This window comes from Garra rufa, chromosome 23, assembly GCF_049309525.1.
Source record: "Garra rufa chromosome 23, GarRuf1.0, whole genome shotgun sequence".
Lineage (NCBI taxonomy): Eukaryota > Metazoa > Chordata > Actinopteri > Cypriniformes > Cyprinidae > Garra > Garra rufa.
The window spans coordinates 5,802,657-5,822,854 of NC_133383.1; the positions used below are offsets into that span (position 1 = coordinate 5,802,657).

General features: G+C 31.8%; 1 protein-coding gene across 3 annotated transcripts in view; it reads right to left on the minus strand.

The window, feature by feature from the left end:
• Positions 1-20,154, minus strand: part of LOC141298804 (3',5'-cyclic-AMP phosphodiesterase 4D-like) — a 25,740-nt gene extending 5,586 nt beyond the window's left edge. For 2 of the 3 annotated variants that reach the window (XR_012341652.1, XM_073829116.1), the window contains exons 1-9: positions 10,334-10,546; positions 8,679-8,772; positions 8,412-8,587; positions 5,173-5,271; positions 4,747-4,911; positions 4,187-4,286; positions 2,097-2,251; positions 1,887-2,009; positions 238-420 (exon numbers count right to left, since the gene is read on the minus strand). Coding sequence is in view for 2 of the 3 variants with exons in the window: in XM_073829116.1 (XP_073685217.1) it covers positions 238-420; positions 1,887-2,009; positions 2,097-2,251; positions 4,187-4,286; positions 4,747-4,911; positions 5,173-5,271; positions 8,412-8,587; positions 8,679-8,772; positions 10,334-10,381 (1,143 nt within the window). In the remaining variant the exon portion in view is untranslated. Of the gene's footprint in view, positions 1-237; positions 421-1,886; positions 2,010-2,096; positions 2,252-4,186; positions 4,287-4,746; positions 4,912-5,172; positions 5,272-8,411; positions 8,588-8,678; positions 8,773-10,333; positions 10,547-20,019 lie in introns of those variants that run through there. The other variant, XM_073829117.1, reaches the window with a different exon arrangement.
• Between the last annotated feature and the right edge of the window lie 44 nt (positions 20,155-20,198).

Below are 20,198 nucleotides of genomic sequence, written 5' to 3' on the forward strand. Positions count from 1 at the left end.
CTTGTATATAAGCAATACCAAAAAACACTGACAAATTAAAAATAAATAGAATAAAATAATGGTTTACTTGATTTATTTTTATAGGGGGGAAAGAAGAAAACTGTCCCCATTTTTTCTTTGCAACATTATTTTTTAAATTTTACACTTACATTTTTCAATTAAATTCTTTATCTAAATTTATTTTTGACTGAAGCATAAACAGGTTTCCATAGTTCCTTTTTGAATAGATGAACGTACCTGAGACTTCTCTACAGAGGCGTTGTGTTTGTCACACATGGGGCTGATCTCCATCCCTCGCTCTCTTTCGCGGTCGCCCTGACTGAAGAATTCCTCCATGATGCGGTCCGTCCACTGCCTGTACAGCTGCAGGGGTTTGGTGGGGTTACTGAGATCCGCACAGTGGACCATGTTCTGCAGCACCTGAGGAAAATCAACACTTTTATGATGACATTGTTTTGCAAATCACTGTAAAATTACAATTTAAGTACTGTATAATGTGTCAGATGCAGTTACGTCCTATAATTGACAATTTTAATGTTAACTATTAAAATAAGTTTAAAATGTCAAACTTATTAAATATACCTTTAGATAGTTATGGAAACTTCAAGATGAACAAGTTATAAATTCTTCTTAATTTACAATATTGTAATAAATCAGATGCAGTTGAGAATACTACATCCTATATTTACAACAAATCAGTACCATAATAAAAAAAAACAAGGTAAATATTAAAATAAGTGTTTAATCTTATTTACTATCACGTTAAGTTGTATACATTTCCAATTCTTTGTTTACAATTTAATTAATGTAAAATGAGTCAGATGGAGCCAGAAAACAACATAAGTATTAAAAAAAAATTTATATAAAAAAAATCTCTCATTAGTTATTGAAGTTTAATTATTTTTTTTACTCTTATTTACAATTTAAATATTGTAAAATGAGGCAGATGCAGCTGAGAAAATGACATCCTATATTTACAACAAATCAGTATCATACAAATGCTTATTTTATCATTTAAATTGTGTGTCAGACGCAGCTGTAAAAATTATATAAACAAATCAACATGAATAAAATAATATGTTAAATAATAAAATAAATTGAAGTACTAAAACTGAACTTATTGTTTAATTGACAAATCAATGTTTTTATTAACTAAAATTGTTTTCAATAATTAAAATAAAGCTGAAATGAAATATAAATATTAGATGAAATGCTGTGAAACATATATAAACAAATTAAAATGTATAACATAAAACAATAAGTTAAATAAAATGAAAAAATATTAAATTATACAAATGTTGCCTTTGCAATACAAAATATAAATACAAGATGTGAAGAAGTTAAAGTAAAAGATAAATACTATAAAACAATTTTACATATTTATAAAATAATATGTAATGTATATGAAAATAAAAAATGTTAAATAACAAAAATAAGAAATATTGCCTTGGCAATAAAAATAATAAATACAAAATATGTCTGTATGAAAAATATCTAATAAATTAAAAATTTATACCAAAAAAAAGACTAAAAATAAAGCTAATAAGAAATATTAAAAAATTATACATCTTTATAAAATGTGTGTATGTATATATATATATATATATATATATATATAAAATGGTATATTAAATATTTTTTTACAATTTTAAAATGATCTAATATCTCTTTAGATAGTATATAAGTTATATGAATTTCCAAATTATTACATTATATATATATATACACACACACACACACATATATATATACTAATCAGCTAGGTTTTCTAAACACATAGTCCTGCCCCAATTCACACCATTTACTGAGCCAGAAGTTGTTTTGTTTTAATAGCGCCAGTGTTTACAGGAAGTCAGAAATGACCCATATCGGCTTAAAAGACTCACTTGTATCCTGTCTGAGTAGTTATCCAAAAGCAAGACTCCAGAACTGGTGACCTTCTTGGTCTCGACCATGGTCTTCAGATCGGCCAGCAGGTTCATGTGTTTGGACATATCAGTCGCCAAGACCTTGGAGAAATGTGCGAGAAAAACCTTAAGAGGCAGAATTCAGATCGAACAACATCAATGCTAAATATCATTTTCAGAAACACATACGATGTCTATGACCATCTTGCGCAGCGATTGTCTCTGTTTTTTGGTCAGGTTCTGGAAGATGTCACAGTTCTCCTCCTGCAGGAGTTTGAAGCCCACAGCCAGATGATGGTTTTCCAGCACCGACGAGTCGTTGTACATGAGGGCCAACTCGGAGTCTGCAAACACGAGGAAAACATGGCAAACTCTGTGACCTTGTGCTAATCTGTACAGCTGTGTCAGCAGCAGAACTCCATCGCTGTCTGTGTGTGTGTGTGTGTGTGTGTGTGAGAGAGAGAGATTACAGCGTGACGCAGGAGAGACAGACAGACAGACACACACAATCCCACAAGGCCTGAGTCGCACTTATCTGTCCTATCGGTTCATCAGTGCTGCTCATGTCAAAATAAATTTATGTAAGCGGTGCTTGCTTTTGAGGACAGATGTGTGCTGGTCTGCCTGTCTCTGAGCTGATGGGATTTCGTCTGTCAATACACGGCCAAAGTGAATTGCTCTCAACTGTTTACTGAATTTATAGATCCATCCATTACCATATAAATCTCAAGAGATGGCATTCAGGGCATTATTAGGTATTTAAATACATATAATGTTATTTATAAAATGGATAGTGCTCGTTCTGAATGCTGATTGGTCAAATAATGCAGTCTGGTTATTCTAAGTAACTATTAACCTTAGATTTAGGGGATCTTTTAGAGAAAGCATAACTTCATACATTTGCTTAATAAAATAATGTTGTAATTAAAAAATATAACACTATATATGTTTAAAAATATAACAGTAACTGTTTTCTAAAGGCCTCTCATACCTTATTGCTTAATTACAAACAGTCATCAGAACTTTCATAACTAATACAACTTTTTTTAACCAAACTGAAATTTAAATGAATAATTAATTCAACATTTAACTAATTATTATATTAACTGAATTATTATATTTTAAAATATAAATAATTAGACAATATTTAGAAATTTACATAATTAGAAGGCTATGTTTAGACATTTAAATAAAGAGATTATTATATTTATACATTTAAATAATTTGGTCATGTACACACACATACATATGTGACCCTGGACCACAAAACCAGTCTTAAGTCGCTGGGGTATATTTGTAGCAATAGCCAAAAATACACTGTATGGGTCAAAATTATTGATTTTTCTTTTATGTCAAAAATCATTAGGAAATTAAGTAAAGATCATGTTACATTAAGATTTTTTGTAAAATTCCTACTGTAAACCTATCAAAATGTAATTTTTGATTAGTAATATGCATTGTTAAGAACTTAATTTGGACAACTTTAAAGGTGATTTTCTCAGTATTTTTATTTTTTTGCACCCTTAGATTCCAGATTTTCAAATAGATGTATCTCGGCCAAATATTGTCCTATCCTAACAAACTATACATCAATAGAAAGCTTATTTATTGAGCTTTCATATGATGTATATATCTCAGTTTTGTGAAATTTAAGCTTATGACTGGTTTTGTGGTCCAGGGTCACATATAGGTGTATATATATACACACACACACACACACACACACACACACACACACACACTTAGTGTGTGAAGCCACTAAGCTAAATGACTAGTAATGCACCAACATTGCAAAATGGATATATATATTACATATATATATATCATTTTTCTACACTAAATGTTATGCAATTATATATAATGTAATTATACATATACATGTGTGTACATATATATATATACATATATATATATATAAATATTTTCAATATTGTATTTTATATTATTATTAGTATTATATGTTCACATTTAATGTGATTATAAAACTTATATATAATCACATATATTGTAAAATGTCTATGTATGTATTTACACAAATTTTAATAATTACATAATTAATTATTTACAAAACTACACTAAAAGCATGGCAGCAGACATATTTTTTGATTTGCTAAAATTAAAAGCTTTACTACTATTATTAATGTTTTTTTTTTTACTATGGCATAACCCAATAACTAACAATCAAACACTTCAAACATTTAGTTAATTTTAGTATCAGTTATTAGCTAATTTGTTTGGATCTGGTTTGAATAACCCGTATATTCATAAAGCACACTTACTGGTGTTAATAAGGAACTGATTGGAGACACCTGGGTGGTCTACATCATGAATTGCACTGGCGAAAATGGCAGCGAGAATTTCAAGGTCTGTGAAAACCGCCTGAAAGAGAACAACATGTGGACGTACGGTGAGTGAAAGCAGACATTATGTTCACCACACAACCTTTTTAGAAATACAGAAAGTAGCACACAAGGTCATATGTGAATTAAAAGGCTCATACGCACACTTTTTTTTTTTTTTTTTTACCTGTAACCAACTTAGGTTAGTCAAGGTTAGTTGCACCAAAAACATGTATATTGGCTGTTGTGTATTGCATGTCTCAACCCTCCATACAGTGTGTAAATAACCTCAGTTATGGTCTGCAAACCTCAACACATGAGAAAAGACCAACAATGTCCAGTTGTTGAATACTGAATAGGTGTCGATGTGGGCGGCAGACGTCAATACAACGCTAATCTCTAAATGAGCCATAGTTTCCATAAATGTTCTCATTTCTTTTTAAAACAGCAAGGAAAGCCTTGTTTTGAGCCGCTCTATGAAGGCCAACGGCGCATCTCACCTCCAGAGCAGGCGTGGAGAGCAGCACGTGTGTGGACTGGGTGACGTCAGCAGCATGAATGTTATTGTGATACGCAACATCCGCATGGTAATGGTCTTCTAAGGTCATCAGGTACGTTATGAAAGTGTCCAAGGGAATTTTAAATGTTTTGAGTAAATCCCTTTCCTGTGGGAGACAAAATTGCCTATTTATGACAACATGAAAATGCATTTGCAACATGTTCAACATCATGTGACAGCATACAGAATCTGATTGGATCAGAGGCTATCATTATTGGTTAATATTATTTTTCCCCTGTCCATGTGATCTGGGTTACATCAGAGCTGAAGAACGTTATGAAAACAAACACTGACAGGCACTGATGAATTGCGCAGTATGGCATTTATTAGCTCAAGTAAAGTAAATAAAGATGACTTTCGCTCTCACCTGAAATATAGTGTACATCATCACCGTTAAAGGCCTGTTGCCTGAAAACTCTGTGACTTTAAAAACATTAAGGCCCCATTTGTTTATGTCCTCCAGTTCCTGAAACAGAGCAGTGAATCATTAGACATCATTAGTCCCATTGTGTGTGAAGCCACTAAGCTAAATGACTAGTAATGCACCAACATTTCAAAATGGCATTTTTCGGCTAAATCACTGCTCAAAAACAGCGATGGTGTGTGTTTGACTGTGTCAACATATTTGTAATTAGATTCTAGAAATGTAAATAATACTTATTGAGATTATTTAGACATTTTTATAGTGATATGTGACCCTGAACCACAAAACCAGATTTTTCTTTAATGACAAAAATCATTAGGATATAAGGTAAAGATCATGTTTCATGAAGATATTTCATTAATTTCATACCGTAAATATATCAAAACTTAATTCTTGATTAGTATTATGAATTGCTAAGAACTTCATTTGGAACTTTAACTGCAATTTTCTCAACATTTTGATTTTTTCGCACCCTCAGATTACGATTTTCTAATAGTTGTATCTCGGCCGAATATTATCCTATCCTAACACAAACCATACTTTAATGGATGTAAGCTTATTTATTCAGCTTTCAGACGATGTATAAATCTAAAGTAAAAAAAAAATTGACCCTTTTGACTGGTTTTATGGTCTAGGGTCACAATATTATTATATTTAGATATTTAAATAAATAATTTTATTATTATATTTAAAAAATTAAAATACTTAGATGATTAAATCTACAAAATTTACACCAAAAGCATGGCTGCAGACATATTTTTTGATCTGCTAAAATTAAAAGCTTCATTATTATTATTTTCTATATAATTGAATTATAAGCAAACACAAATATTTTGTTAATTTTAGTCATCATACGCTCAATCATTTGGATCTGGTTTTTAAAAGCACTGGAATTTCGACAAAATAGCAGACTTCTTGTTTACTTCACTGGTTGTCTTCATTATTTAATGCATGTTTGAATAAATTTGTCTTAAATGATGACTGTAAAAAGTAATTTTTTAGATAAATGTTTATATTTCAACAACAAATTGAAGTAGAAGCATAATTGTTGTTAAAAAGTTGACGAAAATTCTGTGCAATTTAATTTAATTAAGTTTGAATGACTTGTTTATTATTATAAAAACATTATTATTAATTAATTATTAAATAAAAGGTATTTTCAGCTTCAGTTATAAGCTAAATGGATCTTTTCAGTGCAATGATATTAATACAATTTTAGTACAATTACAAAACTATTTGAACAAAGTAAAAAATATATTTTTTAAAGTTCTACAAAATTTCAGTTTCAAATTTTAATTGTTGGTTTCAACCCAGAATTTTTCTTTGGGTGCATCACTATAAAAAACAATTGTCTTCATTAGAGCTGAATTGAACTTCATAATTTGATCAAATCAACACTGATATGAACTGAGTTGAATAATGGCACTATTGTCTTGTAGAGCTGCTTTATAGTTTAATTGAGTTTCCTTCATAATTGATGAACTCTGCAACATTGACACCATTACTGAACTAAATTGAATCAATATTGAGCTAAATTGAATAACGACACTATTGTCTTCTGTAGAGCTGCTTTATAGCTGAAATGTGTTTACTTCATAACCTTGCACCATTCAGTTACTGAACTGAAGTGATTCAATATTGAACTAAACTGAGCTGAATAATGACTCTTTTTTTAGGACTTTTATACAGCTCAAATTGTATTTGATTCATAATTTTTCCATTTATCACTGGGCAGCTGCTTTGCAACATTCGGTATATTATAAAGCGCTATATAAATTATCCGACTTGGCTGAATTCACATGAAAAATGCAACAAATGTGACCCTGGACCACAAAACCAGTCAAAAGTAGCACGGGTATATTTGTAGCAATAGTCAACAATACACTGTATGGGTCAAAATTATCGACTTTTCTTTTATGCCAAAAGTCATTCGAATATTTTGTAAATTTCCTACCGTAAAAATATATCAAAACCTAAGGTTTGATTAGTAATATGCATAGCTAGGAACTTCCATTCAGACAACTTAAAGGCAATTTTCTCAATATTTAGATTTTTTTTTTTTTTTGCGCACTCAATATTGTCCTATCCTAACAAACCTTACATATATATAATTACTAACCTAATTAAAAATTCAATAATTTCAATTAAAAAAAACTGACTCTTGACGGGTTTTGTGGTCCAGGGTCACAAATAAATGTTGGTTTGGCTTCCATAACAGCCACAAAATGGGCAGCTGCTTTGGAACAATCTGTATATTATAAAGCGTTTTACAAATTAATGTGACTTGACTAAATTCATTTGCAAAACCCAAAAAATGTGACCCTGGACCACAAAACCAGTCATAAGTTGCACAGGTATATTTGTAGCAATAGCCAACAATACACTGTATGGGTCAAAATTATCAATTTTTTTTATGCCAAAGATCATTAGGATATTTTTTTGTAAATTTCCTACCGTAAATATATCAAAACTTAATTTTTGATTAGTAAAATGCATTGCTAAGAACTTTATTTGGACAACTATAGGTGATTTTCTCAATATTTATTTTTTGCACCCTCAGATTCTAGATTTTTAAATTGTTGTATATCGGCTAAATATTACATCAATGGAAAGCTTATTTATTTCGCTTTCAAAAGATGTAAAAAAAATAATAATTTCAATTAAAAAAAACTGACCCTTATGACTGGTTTTGTGGTCCAGGGTTACAAATAAATGTTAGTTCAGCTTTTATAACAGCCACAAAATATTCTAGAAATGATTCAGGACTCATTTTACAAACACCCAGTGAATTTGAGGAAACTGACCTGCTGAAAAGAGCAGCGTTTGTTATGTTTCTGAACGCATTCATCAATCAATATGTTGATGAATACTAGCATAACCAGCAATATGCTCTAGTTAAAAACATGCCAGCTTCCTGGTGAACAGCATGACACTAACCAGCATGGAAAGTCATGCTGCTCCAAGCTGGTCTTTTCAGCAGGGCACAAAATCTTTCCAATCGCACGTCATCCATCTACGTCATCTCACAAAAAATCTCCAGTGACCTTTCTTCAAGGTCTAAGAGAGTCTCTGATCAGCTCCAATCAGCATTCAATTGAGATGATTGAGGTCCTGTCCGAGTTTGAAGTGTTTGAAGCAGCTCTCCAACACAAATAAAGCCGTCCGGCGTCAAGGCCGCTCACCTTGGCTAAGGAGTCTTCCGTATCCGTCTTGACCCCGAAGCGAGGGATGTTGGAATTGGTGAGGCTGGTGCTGTGCATGAGTTTTTTCACCCCGCTGATCTGACACATGGGCTTTTTCTTCTTCTCCTTCTCCTTCTGCGTCTGCATGGAGGGCATTTCCACATCGTGCTGTTTGTCTGGAGGAGAAACAATGAGCGTCAACACGTTATAAACTCATTGTAACACTGACAAGTCAAATGCGGTAGTGTTTTGTGATTGATGGTTTACCTAAAAATGTGTTGGAGATGTACTCTGAGACCTGGTTACCAGATCTGCTCATCTCAGACAGGTGCGTTAACTCTCTGTTCAACATCCGCTTGAACTGCACAGATAGACAGATAGACAGATAGACAGATAGATAGATAGATAGATAGATAGATAGATAGATAGATAGATAGATAGATAGATAGATAGATAGATAGATAGATAGATAGATAGATAGATAGATAGATAGGACAAAAGACAGAGTTTTAATCAGTCATGATAATGCATCATGATTGGGTGACACAAAGACAAGGAATAAATTAATCAATCAACTGAGTTTTAAAATCAATCAGCTATAACCTTCTTTTCTAATCAGTGTGAGAACAGACACCCTCAGACCCTTAAAATAAAACCAGACCAGACCTAAAAATAGCCACATGTAGATCAGGCACATTTATGAATTCATAAATTCATACTTGCAATCCCATCTTGAATAATTAAGACTTCAAACAGGTCATTATAATTTGATGATAAATATGGAATAGTTATATAGAAAATGTTTTTGCATGGTAAAACAATTTTTAATATTATTATATATAAAAATAAATTTTCTAAAATATACATGCACTTATCAAATATTTTATATTTCATATATTTCAAAATAGAAAAATATTAAAATATATTGAAATGCTAAATAGGCTTACATTTCTTCATGCTAAATATAATTTATATTTTTTTTCCTTTCATTTCTGAGTCACATAAATCACATAAATAAAAAAAATGTTTTTGCATGGCAAATCAATTTTCATAAATTGTATTTCATTATATATAAAAAAATATTAAAACATACATAAATTAAATATTTAACTATATATATATATATATATATATATATATATATATATATATATTTTGTTATAAATTATTTTCAGAAAATAGAAAAATAAGCTTAATTTTCTTCAAGAAAAATATAATTTATATTTTTTTCCTTTCATTTGTGAGTCACATAAATTAAAAAAGAAAATTATTGCATGACAAATAATTTTATTTTTTAAATGATTACATTTCATTATATATAAAATATATATTTTCTAAAATATACATATAAAAATATTTCATAATATATAAATTATTAAATATTTTCAAAAATATAAAAATATTATAAAATGCTAATTAGGCTTCATTTTCTTCATTTTTTAAATAAATGTTTTTGCATTGCATCAGTTTTCATAAATTATTATATTTAATCATATATAAAAGATATATTTTCTAAAACATACATGCACTTATAAAATATGTCTTCTCATATCTTCACAGTGACAATAACAAATGCGTTGATTTACAACGACACCATTAACACTGAAAATATCTGTATATGTCAATTTAGAAAAAGTTCAACCTAAAGCCTTCAAAACTGAACAAATAAGGTTCTCACACAAAGCACAGAAACGGTCTGTTTGGATTGTTGCATAAAATATTCATCTCTGCTAATTTGCATTTAATTTCAATGTGGTGTACCACACATTATTTGAATACATCAATTCATGACGGCACCAAACCCTCAATGAATGATGATAAGTAAACGCACAGAGGCCAAAATTGATCGTTTGCATTTTGTCACCTCACAGCTTCTGTGACTAGAAACACAAAATCAGCTTGAGAGAAACCATTATCCATACCTTTATATATCCCCATGACACTGAGCGTAAATAATTAGCTTCAGGCATCTTTGTTAAAGCTCCAAAACACGCCAAAAAGCAAGAAACAACCACTCCTAAATCCTTCAGACAATGGCACGCGAATGCTTCTGCGCTCTCAGTCTAAAAACTGCATCTCCGGATCAGGTGGAGGTGCGATGGAGGTGCGGAGGCTGGCAGACATGGCTTGGCTTGGCTCCTGTGAGCTGTGAGAAAGATGCTGGGCTCCTCAACACCTTCCAAATATGGGACTGCTCATATAATGGATGCTGCTCGTGCCCCTCCACACAGCCAATCACGGCTCATTACTGGGAGGGAGAGATGGGGGCAGGAGCGCCGTCATCCGCTGATGGAGGATGCAGGCCTTGGAGAACGACACTGTTTTCACAGCTCACCTTGTACCTGGTATAATCATATGGCAGAGCGGCAGTGTGCTCCGATGATTCATGAAAGCAGGAGAACGGCTCCCGGTGTGGTCTATCTGTTGACGTTATCTCATAAATATTGATAGGCATATATCATTCGGATGATATTTCGCTGTTATTATTCACAGCGACCAATCAGAAGCAGCGGCCTCCTATCACGTCATTTCTAATATTAACGTCCGCAATGTTGAGGCATAATAAACTATTTCTGTTTTCTTTTCTTTTTTGTCATGTACTTTGAGTTAAAATTGTATGGCAGTGTTTCAATAATAACAGAAATTTTAATTATATATATATATATATATATATATTTTTTTTTTTTTTATTGTATATATAAAATATATATATTTTATTGTATATATAAAATATATATATTTTATTGTATATATAAAATATATACAATAAAATAAAATTATAATGTAAAATAAAATAAAATAATTTTAGATGTACTTTGGGTCAAAATTGTATGGCCATGTTTCAATGATAATAAGAAAGAAAAAAAATATATATATTTAATACTTCTTTCAAATATTAAAATACAATAAAATAAATAATAATTATAAATACAATTAATAAATTTAAATAAATTAATAAAAAATGTATTAAAAAATAAAATGTATAACTAAAAGTAAATAAATAAAAATAATCAAATGGATTAAACTGCATTTTCAAAATACGATAAAATATACAATTATACAATAAAATATATACAACATTTCTGGGTTCAATTTCAAGAAAAATAAAAGCTTCTGAAAGAATAAAATAATTTTAGATGTAGTTTGAGTCAAAATTGTATGGTCATATTTTTAATTAATATGTTTAATACTTCTTTCAAATGTTAAAATACAATAAAATAATTAATTAATTAATGAAATTAATTAATTACAATAAATTATTGATTTAAAAAAGGTATACCTAAATAAAGTAAATAAATAAAAATTATTAAATTGATTAAACTGAATTTTTAAAATATACACAAAATATATAAAATATGAATGAAAAAAATGCTATCTTCTAAAAATAATAAAATAATTTTAGATTGAATAAATATTTGATGCTTACATATTTATTCACCATATTTTATAATATAAAATAAAAAAGTATTAAATGGATTAAACTGGATTTTGCACATAATGTAATACATCTACAAATATTTTCTTTTAAATCTGGGTTGATTTTCTATAACAAATAAAATAATTTTAGATCAAATAAATATTTAATGCTTATTTATTTGCTAAATATTTTGTTTCTTTTTATTTGTGATAAAAAAATAAACTTCTAATGTCAGTAGTTTTTATTTTTTCCACAAACAGTCAGATTCATCTTAATAGAAAATAAACTTTTAGAGTCACACATATTTTCAAGGACAAAACAAGCCTCTCGTCTTTAAAGTCTTAAATAACAAATATAAAAAAAAAACTAAATAAAATTAAAATAAATTAATGAAATAAAACTGATAAACATATGAATTAAAAGTAAATAAATAAAAAGTATTAAGTGGATTAATCTGGATTTTATATATTATATAATGTACATAATAAAATATATGAAAAAAATGGGGTTGGATTTCTATAAAATAAAATAATTCAAAAAATAAATAAAATTTTATTTTTTCAAATAATAAAAATTAATTTAGATCACATAAATATTTAATTCTTACTAGCTTTATTTCTCTCATCAACATTTGCCACTGAAAAACTGCCATTACATCAAAGCACGGCCTGGTTGGTGTGATAAAGATTTGTGTCAAATTAATTTCAAATCCACGACAGTCAAGAAGAGGAAGTAGTTAAACTTCTCAGACTGTAAAACAAACTCCAATTTGAGTGTAAATATTGACCTGCTGATAAACAGGGCCTATGTTAACGTCCACTGCCATTCTCCAATCAAAGGCTAATCAGAAGTGGGCGTCTTTGATGACACTTGCGAACTGGAGAAGCGAATGGAGATCTGAAAATAAAACAAACACGTCTAAAACAATACGCCAGCATTCATATGGAGATATCGACCCCCGTGCGATCATAAGATGAGGCTTTCATGTGGCCAGAGGTGATGTTCTCATTTGAAAAACAAATGATAGATCAGTGGCTCTTTTATGAAAGCAATAGCCATTGGCCGGATTTGTTTGTGGCTGATTTGAATATGAACTTGAACCCTTTGCCATACGGCACTGATACTATATTATCAGGAGAAATTTGAAGCCTCTGCGGTGGCGTCTTACGTCAAAGCATTTCTTTATGCAAAGCAACACAAGATGTGGTTCATCAAAAACAAGGAAATAAAGCTGGAGAGAATCGCTGCGTGTGTCAGTTTGTCTTTGTTGTGTAACCAAGAACTCCCTACTAACCTACTGAACAACACTCACATAAAAATAAGAACAAAACACGACCTTTACAATCATTATGTCTGCACTCATCTCACAATAAAATCAGGTTTTAGAGGCATTTTGTTGCATAAATGCATGTCTGACGCTGCACATAAAAACTGGACAATAAAGATCTGTAACTTAACTGGTTTTATGCAATAAATGATGTTTGGTTGGTGAAGAATCTGTCAAAAACCATTATTTTTAAAATTTTTATATTAAATAAAAAGACATTATTTTGCTTTGCTTTTAGTTGATTGTGACATGTTTATTTATTGTTTGTTTTTGTATTTTTACTAGTTGTGTTGTGATAGGTATGATTTACACAATTTGAGAAGTTCCTTAAACGCCCATTATATGCTAATGTTTATCAGTATAATAATTAAAAAGATCATAAATCAGACTGAATCAAATTATGAATCGATCAGAGCTCATCCGATCAGGTTTATAATGTTTGATGGCTTTGAGTCTTTTACATTAATTCAATAATTCAATTAAATAAATAAATAATTTTGGCCAGATAGATAGGTAGATAGATAGATAAATAAACAAATAAATACATTTTAAAAAATCTTTTGGCCATAAAAAAAGAACAAATCTAAATTAAATTAAAAAATAAAAAAGACAAGAGGAAAATAAAATGAAATAAAATCAATCAAATATTTTAGCCAAATAATAGTAATAATAATAATAATAATAATAACAATAATAGTGAAAATAAAAAAGACACGAGGAAAATAAAATGAAAATAAAATCAATCAATCTAATCTTTTAGCCAAAAGACAAGATAAAAGTAAAATGAAATAAACTTTGCCTAGATAAATAAAAAAAGCCAAAAGCAAATAATAATAATAATAATAATAATAATAATATTTTAGCCAAACAAAAAAATCTAAAAAAACAAGAGAAAATAAAACATAATATAATATAATAATATAAAAACAATCAAATCTTCCAGCTAAATAGAAAATTAAAAAGACAAGATAAAAATAAATCAATCAATAAAAATGTCAAACAAACAAATAAATAAATAAACACAAGAGGAAAATAAAATTTATTTAAATTAAATCAATCTAATCTTTCATCCAAATAAAAAAATATCTAAAAAAAAAGAAGAGAGATTAACTATTATTATATATTAATTATTAAAAGACAAAAGGTAAATAAATTAAATTAACTCTTTTAGCCAAATAAATAAATAAATAAAAGATAAGAGGAAAATAAAATAAAATAGATCTAATCTTTTAGCCAAATAAAAAAAGATTTTAAAAAGAAAAGATAAATTAATTAATTAAATAAACACATTTGGCAAAAAAAAAATAATAAATGGAAAAAGAGAGGATAGAATGGAGGAAGAGAGGATAAAATATAATAAAAAATAAGTCTATCAATCAAATCTTTTAGCAAAATAAAAAGGATCTAAAAAAGACGAGAAAAGAAATGCCGATAAATATATAAATAACTTTATTAGATTTTTTGTTTACCTTTATCTATTTCTATATCTGTATATATAAAACGGCATTTATATATTCAATATTTTTGGGTTGGATTTCAAGCAAAAATAACTTCTACCGTACACGCATATACTGTAATATCATATTGGTCATATCACCCACCACCAGTCCTACTGTAGAGTGAGTGACATGATGGAACCATAATGGCTATACATGAAAGCGGATCCTGTAAGAAGCACTGGCATACAGTAGAGTGGATTATGATTAATTATAGACTAGTGCTAACTAGAGGCTGTGTGGTCGCGCCATAGGAAGAGTCTACTGCAGGTTGAGGCCACTGTCATGCTGATGGAAACAAGGGGGGGGGGGGGGACTTCCCACCACACCCCAAAATCTGCTGGGACGGCTTTCATGCTCGTCATCAGAAAGGCAACGCTATTTCTGGAGATCTAATTATCGCCACGTCAAGTTTTATTGGGAACATGCACACTCATAATAACACATATTTCCAAACTGATCTGACGGATACTAAAAGCATCCTGCAACTGGATAAACCCACAGCTGAAGTGCACAAAGGCTAAATCTTATAAGTGCAAGTTTTGCATTGTTTACAGGAATTTCTAATTGTTTCAGGTCTGTATGGCTCATATGAAGGCCGTGCTGCGATGCAGGAAGGCCGTTTGTTCTCTTTATCGAGGAAACAGAGCTCTGTGGTTTTCTGTGAAGTAGTCTGGTGAATTCTGGCTGGATCTGAGGCCTTTAGCTGAGCTCACACAGGCCTCATGTGGCTCTGATTAAAACCGTCGGCGGACGCTTTGAGTATCGCTCAACATTTCGTGCTTTGCGGTCGCTGCTTCAGAGAGGACCAATGGGACGCCAAAGGCTTTACCACAGCGCGCGTGCAGGATCCAAATCATTCAAGAAAACCACCGGCCACAGATACCCCCTCGTCCCGTACGCCGAACCCCCCCTCTATAACCCATATGCCTCATTTTCCTTCTGTCTTTCTTCCTTTCGGCTCTGGCCGCGGGGTGTGGTGTTTGGATACTTTGGTAAATCCAGATCGCCTATAAAGGGATGTCTGCAACTTATACTATGCAACTCATATTATATAGAAAGATAAACAGCTCAAAAACAGCTTTGTAATGCTTATGGTAATCGAAGTACAAGTGAAAACAAAAAACTTTTAAAAACATTACATACATTTTCTGGAATAAATATGCAGATAAAATGTCAAAAAATTGTAATTTACAGAATAATTTTAAAGCTACATAAGGTATAACATTTTTGATATACATTATGTACAAATTATACTATTAATATGTTCATTCATATATGCATAATACTGTATGTATTATATTCTTTTCTAATATATAGTATTAGAATTTAAAATAAATGTATAATATATATATAATGTTTGACAATTTACGTGTTATAAAAATATACTTTTTAATGTATATTATAAATAATAAAATATGAATATTTACACAATGTATATTTCTATGTATATTTATATTCATTCATTAAAACTCACACACACAGATATATACGTGTATATACGAATATGTATATTTATATAATATAACAATATTTTTATAGCTATGTGATTATTTTGTGAATTGTGACATTGCTATAGAATATATAATATATATATATATATATATATATATATATATATATTACTACACACACAATTATCATTTGTTATTTATATATTATAAACATATCATGTTTAATATGTGATAACTGATACAATATGACAATATTACACTTTATATATTTATATGGACATTAATGTATTTATAAATAAATTATTATACTAAATATATTTAAAATTATATATTAATATTCTGATCTTCTGTGATATAGATCAAGTCCGTCTTTCAATATTAATCTGTGGGATCATTTAGTAAAACATCAGCACACTGCTCAACAAGACAAATAATTTGACAAACCATTAATATGTTTGGAGCACAAACAGCACAAGATTCATGCATTCACATGTAGTTTAATTCTTAAAGTTAGGGGTTTGTTTAAACCATAAAATCCTCTGAATGTGAGCCCCTTTAGGCATTATAAGATTATTTAGTTGCTGATGTTGTATTTATTGTTTTCATAGTCATTGGGGACGAGTCTGATTCTTCACATCTCTAAATAACAGTAAAAGAGTCTGTTAAATGTTACATACTAGAGTCGTCCGACATTTCAAGACAATATATGTTATGCAACAAAGCAACCAGAGATCAGATAACGCACTTAAATTTGCATTCGATGCGCTGTGCTGTAACACAAGACAGTTCATTTCTGAGCAACGTTTTCATTTGCATGTCATCGCGTTGTGTTATGATGATCAGGTGCGTGTGGCATTTTACATTTGTCCTCGCCACCGAATCGCTGGACCAATCAGCAGCCAGCCCTCCTTCACGGCCCCTCAGTCTCTCCTGCCTGTTTTATGGTTTGTTTTTGAACGTACTGAGCATGCTCCCGAATCACCGGCATAGGCCTGCCACGCTGCATACTGATGAACAGAATACCTACAGTACATACACACAGCAACAACATGCCCTCCCTGTCACAGCGCAGACAAACAGGCTTGTGCAGGATCCCACATGCTTGCAGTCGCCATGGCGACGCAGACAAATCGAGCCCTGCAGTGGGCTGAGAGGCAGCGCAGACGACGCACACGCACCACATTCGGCACAAAGACACCCAGCCGAAAGGTTAATGAGGTCCGCTAGCAAACATTACGGCATCTTAGCGGCTCTCTGCCTAAACATGCTTATCTGGGCCTAAATTGTTAAAGAGCATTGTGATAGATACGAGGACACTGATGCAGTTGCGTCACTAGCATGAGTCTGGTTGTGCATATCGCAGCCTGTCTGCTGTGGGTGAACGTTAAAACCCTCACATATGCTCTCAGGATGCTGTGATGTCATCCCAGGGCAAGTTTAGACAAGCAGCATCTCATGCTATATCAGAAATATGCCTTGAGACTATGTACAAGCAACAATATTCAACTTCGACACGTCTGCTGTTGCTTTACTAATTGAGCAGATGCAGCATTTTCCTACTGGATGTTAAAACAGGTGAAAAAAATCCCACTGATGTACATCGAAGGAGGGAACTATGCTGTATATACAGAAGATCATTAAAACTGGGTGAACTCTTTTGTCTTGGGTCAGGAAGCATTAACACAGTAGCTAAAGACCAGTGTCTGAACTAAAACCAGTTCTACAAAGAGCGTTTCCTGTCTATTCAGCAATAAAGCCTGATGATATGGTGAGGTTATATAATCAGCGTCACAGTAAACAGTTTGCATAATGCCCGCAGATTGTGAAATTATAATAGTTAGCAAGAACAAATAATAGATTTAAGAATATTTACATGTAAACATGGTCTAATACGGGATGTTGCAAACATGTTTACATTTCGTTGTGTGACATATACAGTTCGTTATATGACTGTATTATAAGATTTATATGAATGTAATTAGTCAAGGATTGCTAATAATGCGCACTTGGGTATACTTGACTCTTAAACCAATATTCACAACGACTATACATATATTCATGATTTACATGTATATATTCAGTTTTATTATCTATATATTCAGACTATATATTGCAACTTTCATGTGTGAATTATAAGTACACATTCACAATTTACATTTACATATTCACACTTAAAACTATATATTCAGATTTACTTCTACATATTCATTATTTACGTTTTTATATTACAATTTATATATTTGAATTTATATTTATATAGTCAGATTTCTAAAAATATATTCTGCTTTACTTCCATATATTCAGAATTATAACTATATATTCTGATTTACATTTATATATTCAGATTTCTAAATATATATTCTGGTTTACATATACATACATATACATTCATATATATATATATATATATATATATATATATATATATATATATATATATATATATATATATATATATATATATATATATATAATATAATATGTGACCCTGGACAATAAAACCAGTCTTAAGTAGCACAGGTATATTTCTAGCAACAACCAAAAACACATTGTATGGGATTTTTCCTATATGCCAAAATTAGGATAGATCATTAGGATATTAAATAAAGATCATGTTCGTGAAGAGATTTTGTAAATTTTCTACTGCAAATATATTGAAACCCAATTTTTAATAAGTATATGCATGGCTAAGAACTTCATTTGCTTATTTATTTAGCTTCCCTTCTTTTAAGGGTCAAAAAATTTACCCTTATGACTGGTTTTGTGTTCCAGGGTGACATATAATATATCATAATTGGGGTTAGAGGTTTGTTCACATCACTAAACCAAAGTATTAAACTTTGTCTGTGCTGTGGACAAGAATGCAACCTCAAATGATCACAATTTGCATCTGGTGGATTAAAAAATAATGGGTGTAACACCCCACAAACCTGGCAACCACCTAGTAACTCACTGGTAACTGGTGCAACTACCTAGAAATCCCCAAAAACCACCTAGAACAGTCTAGCAATTACACAGCAACACCCTGGCAACCGTCCACAACTCCCCTGCCATCATAACAGCAAGTTTCGCATATGCAAACAAAAAATGTAAAAATGCACTTTGTGGAACAGCTTTCAAAGTACCGAAATGCAACGGAGGACATTCAACATTTACATGACAACAAACATAATATCACTCAGTTCCAACGTGAAATATGATTCATGACCTTCAGTAATACCGGCACCTCCCTCCTCTTAAGACCTGCACCAAACACATAAACCAAAACAAGACCTCTGTGCCATATTTCCCTAAACCCCACTCCACAAAAAGGAATTACAGGGAAGCTTTGCTGGAGACTGCAGTCCTGGGCACAGCGGCGTGCCACATTAAAAGATGCCTGTGCAGTCATCAGCAATGCTAAACATGATCCCCAGCAATCTGACCTCCCTCCCACTAGAATAGACCCACGATTCCAAACGACAATGATGCTTCAGTCTGGCTAAAGGTCTTCCAGACATGCACACATGCATAAAGGACGCAGTCGTTAATACTCACACAGTGGGGCAACAAGCATTTGGCGTTTTGATAGCGCATCGAGCCGTCGGACGTCGTCGGTCATGCCGAAGCGGGATGCGTGATGGACAACCCTGACTCACAATCCTGCACGTACATGACTCGTGTGTGTATCTCCCTGAAACTGCACCCCCCTGGGGCAGCCATCTTGGCTCTACGCTACCTGATAACGTCTCCCGTCTGCGAGCCAACAGCCCTGCCAAATCGCACCAATTACCTGAGCTCCCCTGGGCAGCGGCGGTAATGACATTAAGTCAAGGGGAAGCCCTTCGTTCTTAGGTGCGACGTAAGCTCCCGAGAGGGCCGTACGCGAGTGGAAAATACCATGTGTTAGGTGGGAAGTTTAACGGTGACTCACCTTGTTGGAGGCCATCTCGCTGACGGAGTGTCGGGTCTGCAGGGTCTCCAGCTGGTCCAGGCACCAGTCCAGCTCCTCCAGGGTCTCTGTGGCCAGTTTCTGGTAGGCCTCCTCTGGGGGGAGACAGGGAAGGGGATGGTCAGTTTTGAGGCGTTTGACCGGGCTAGCCGAGGCTTCCC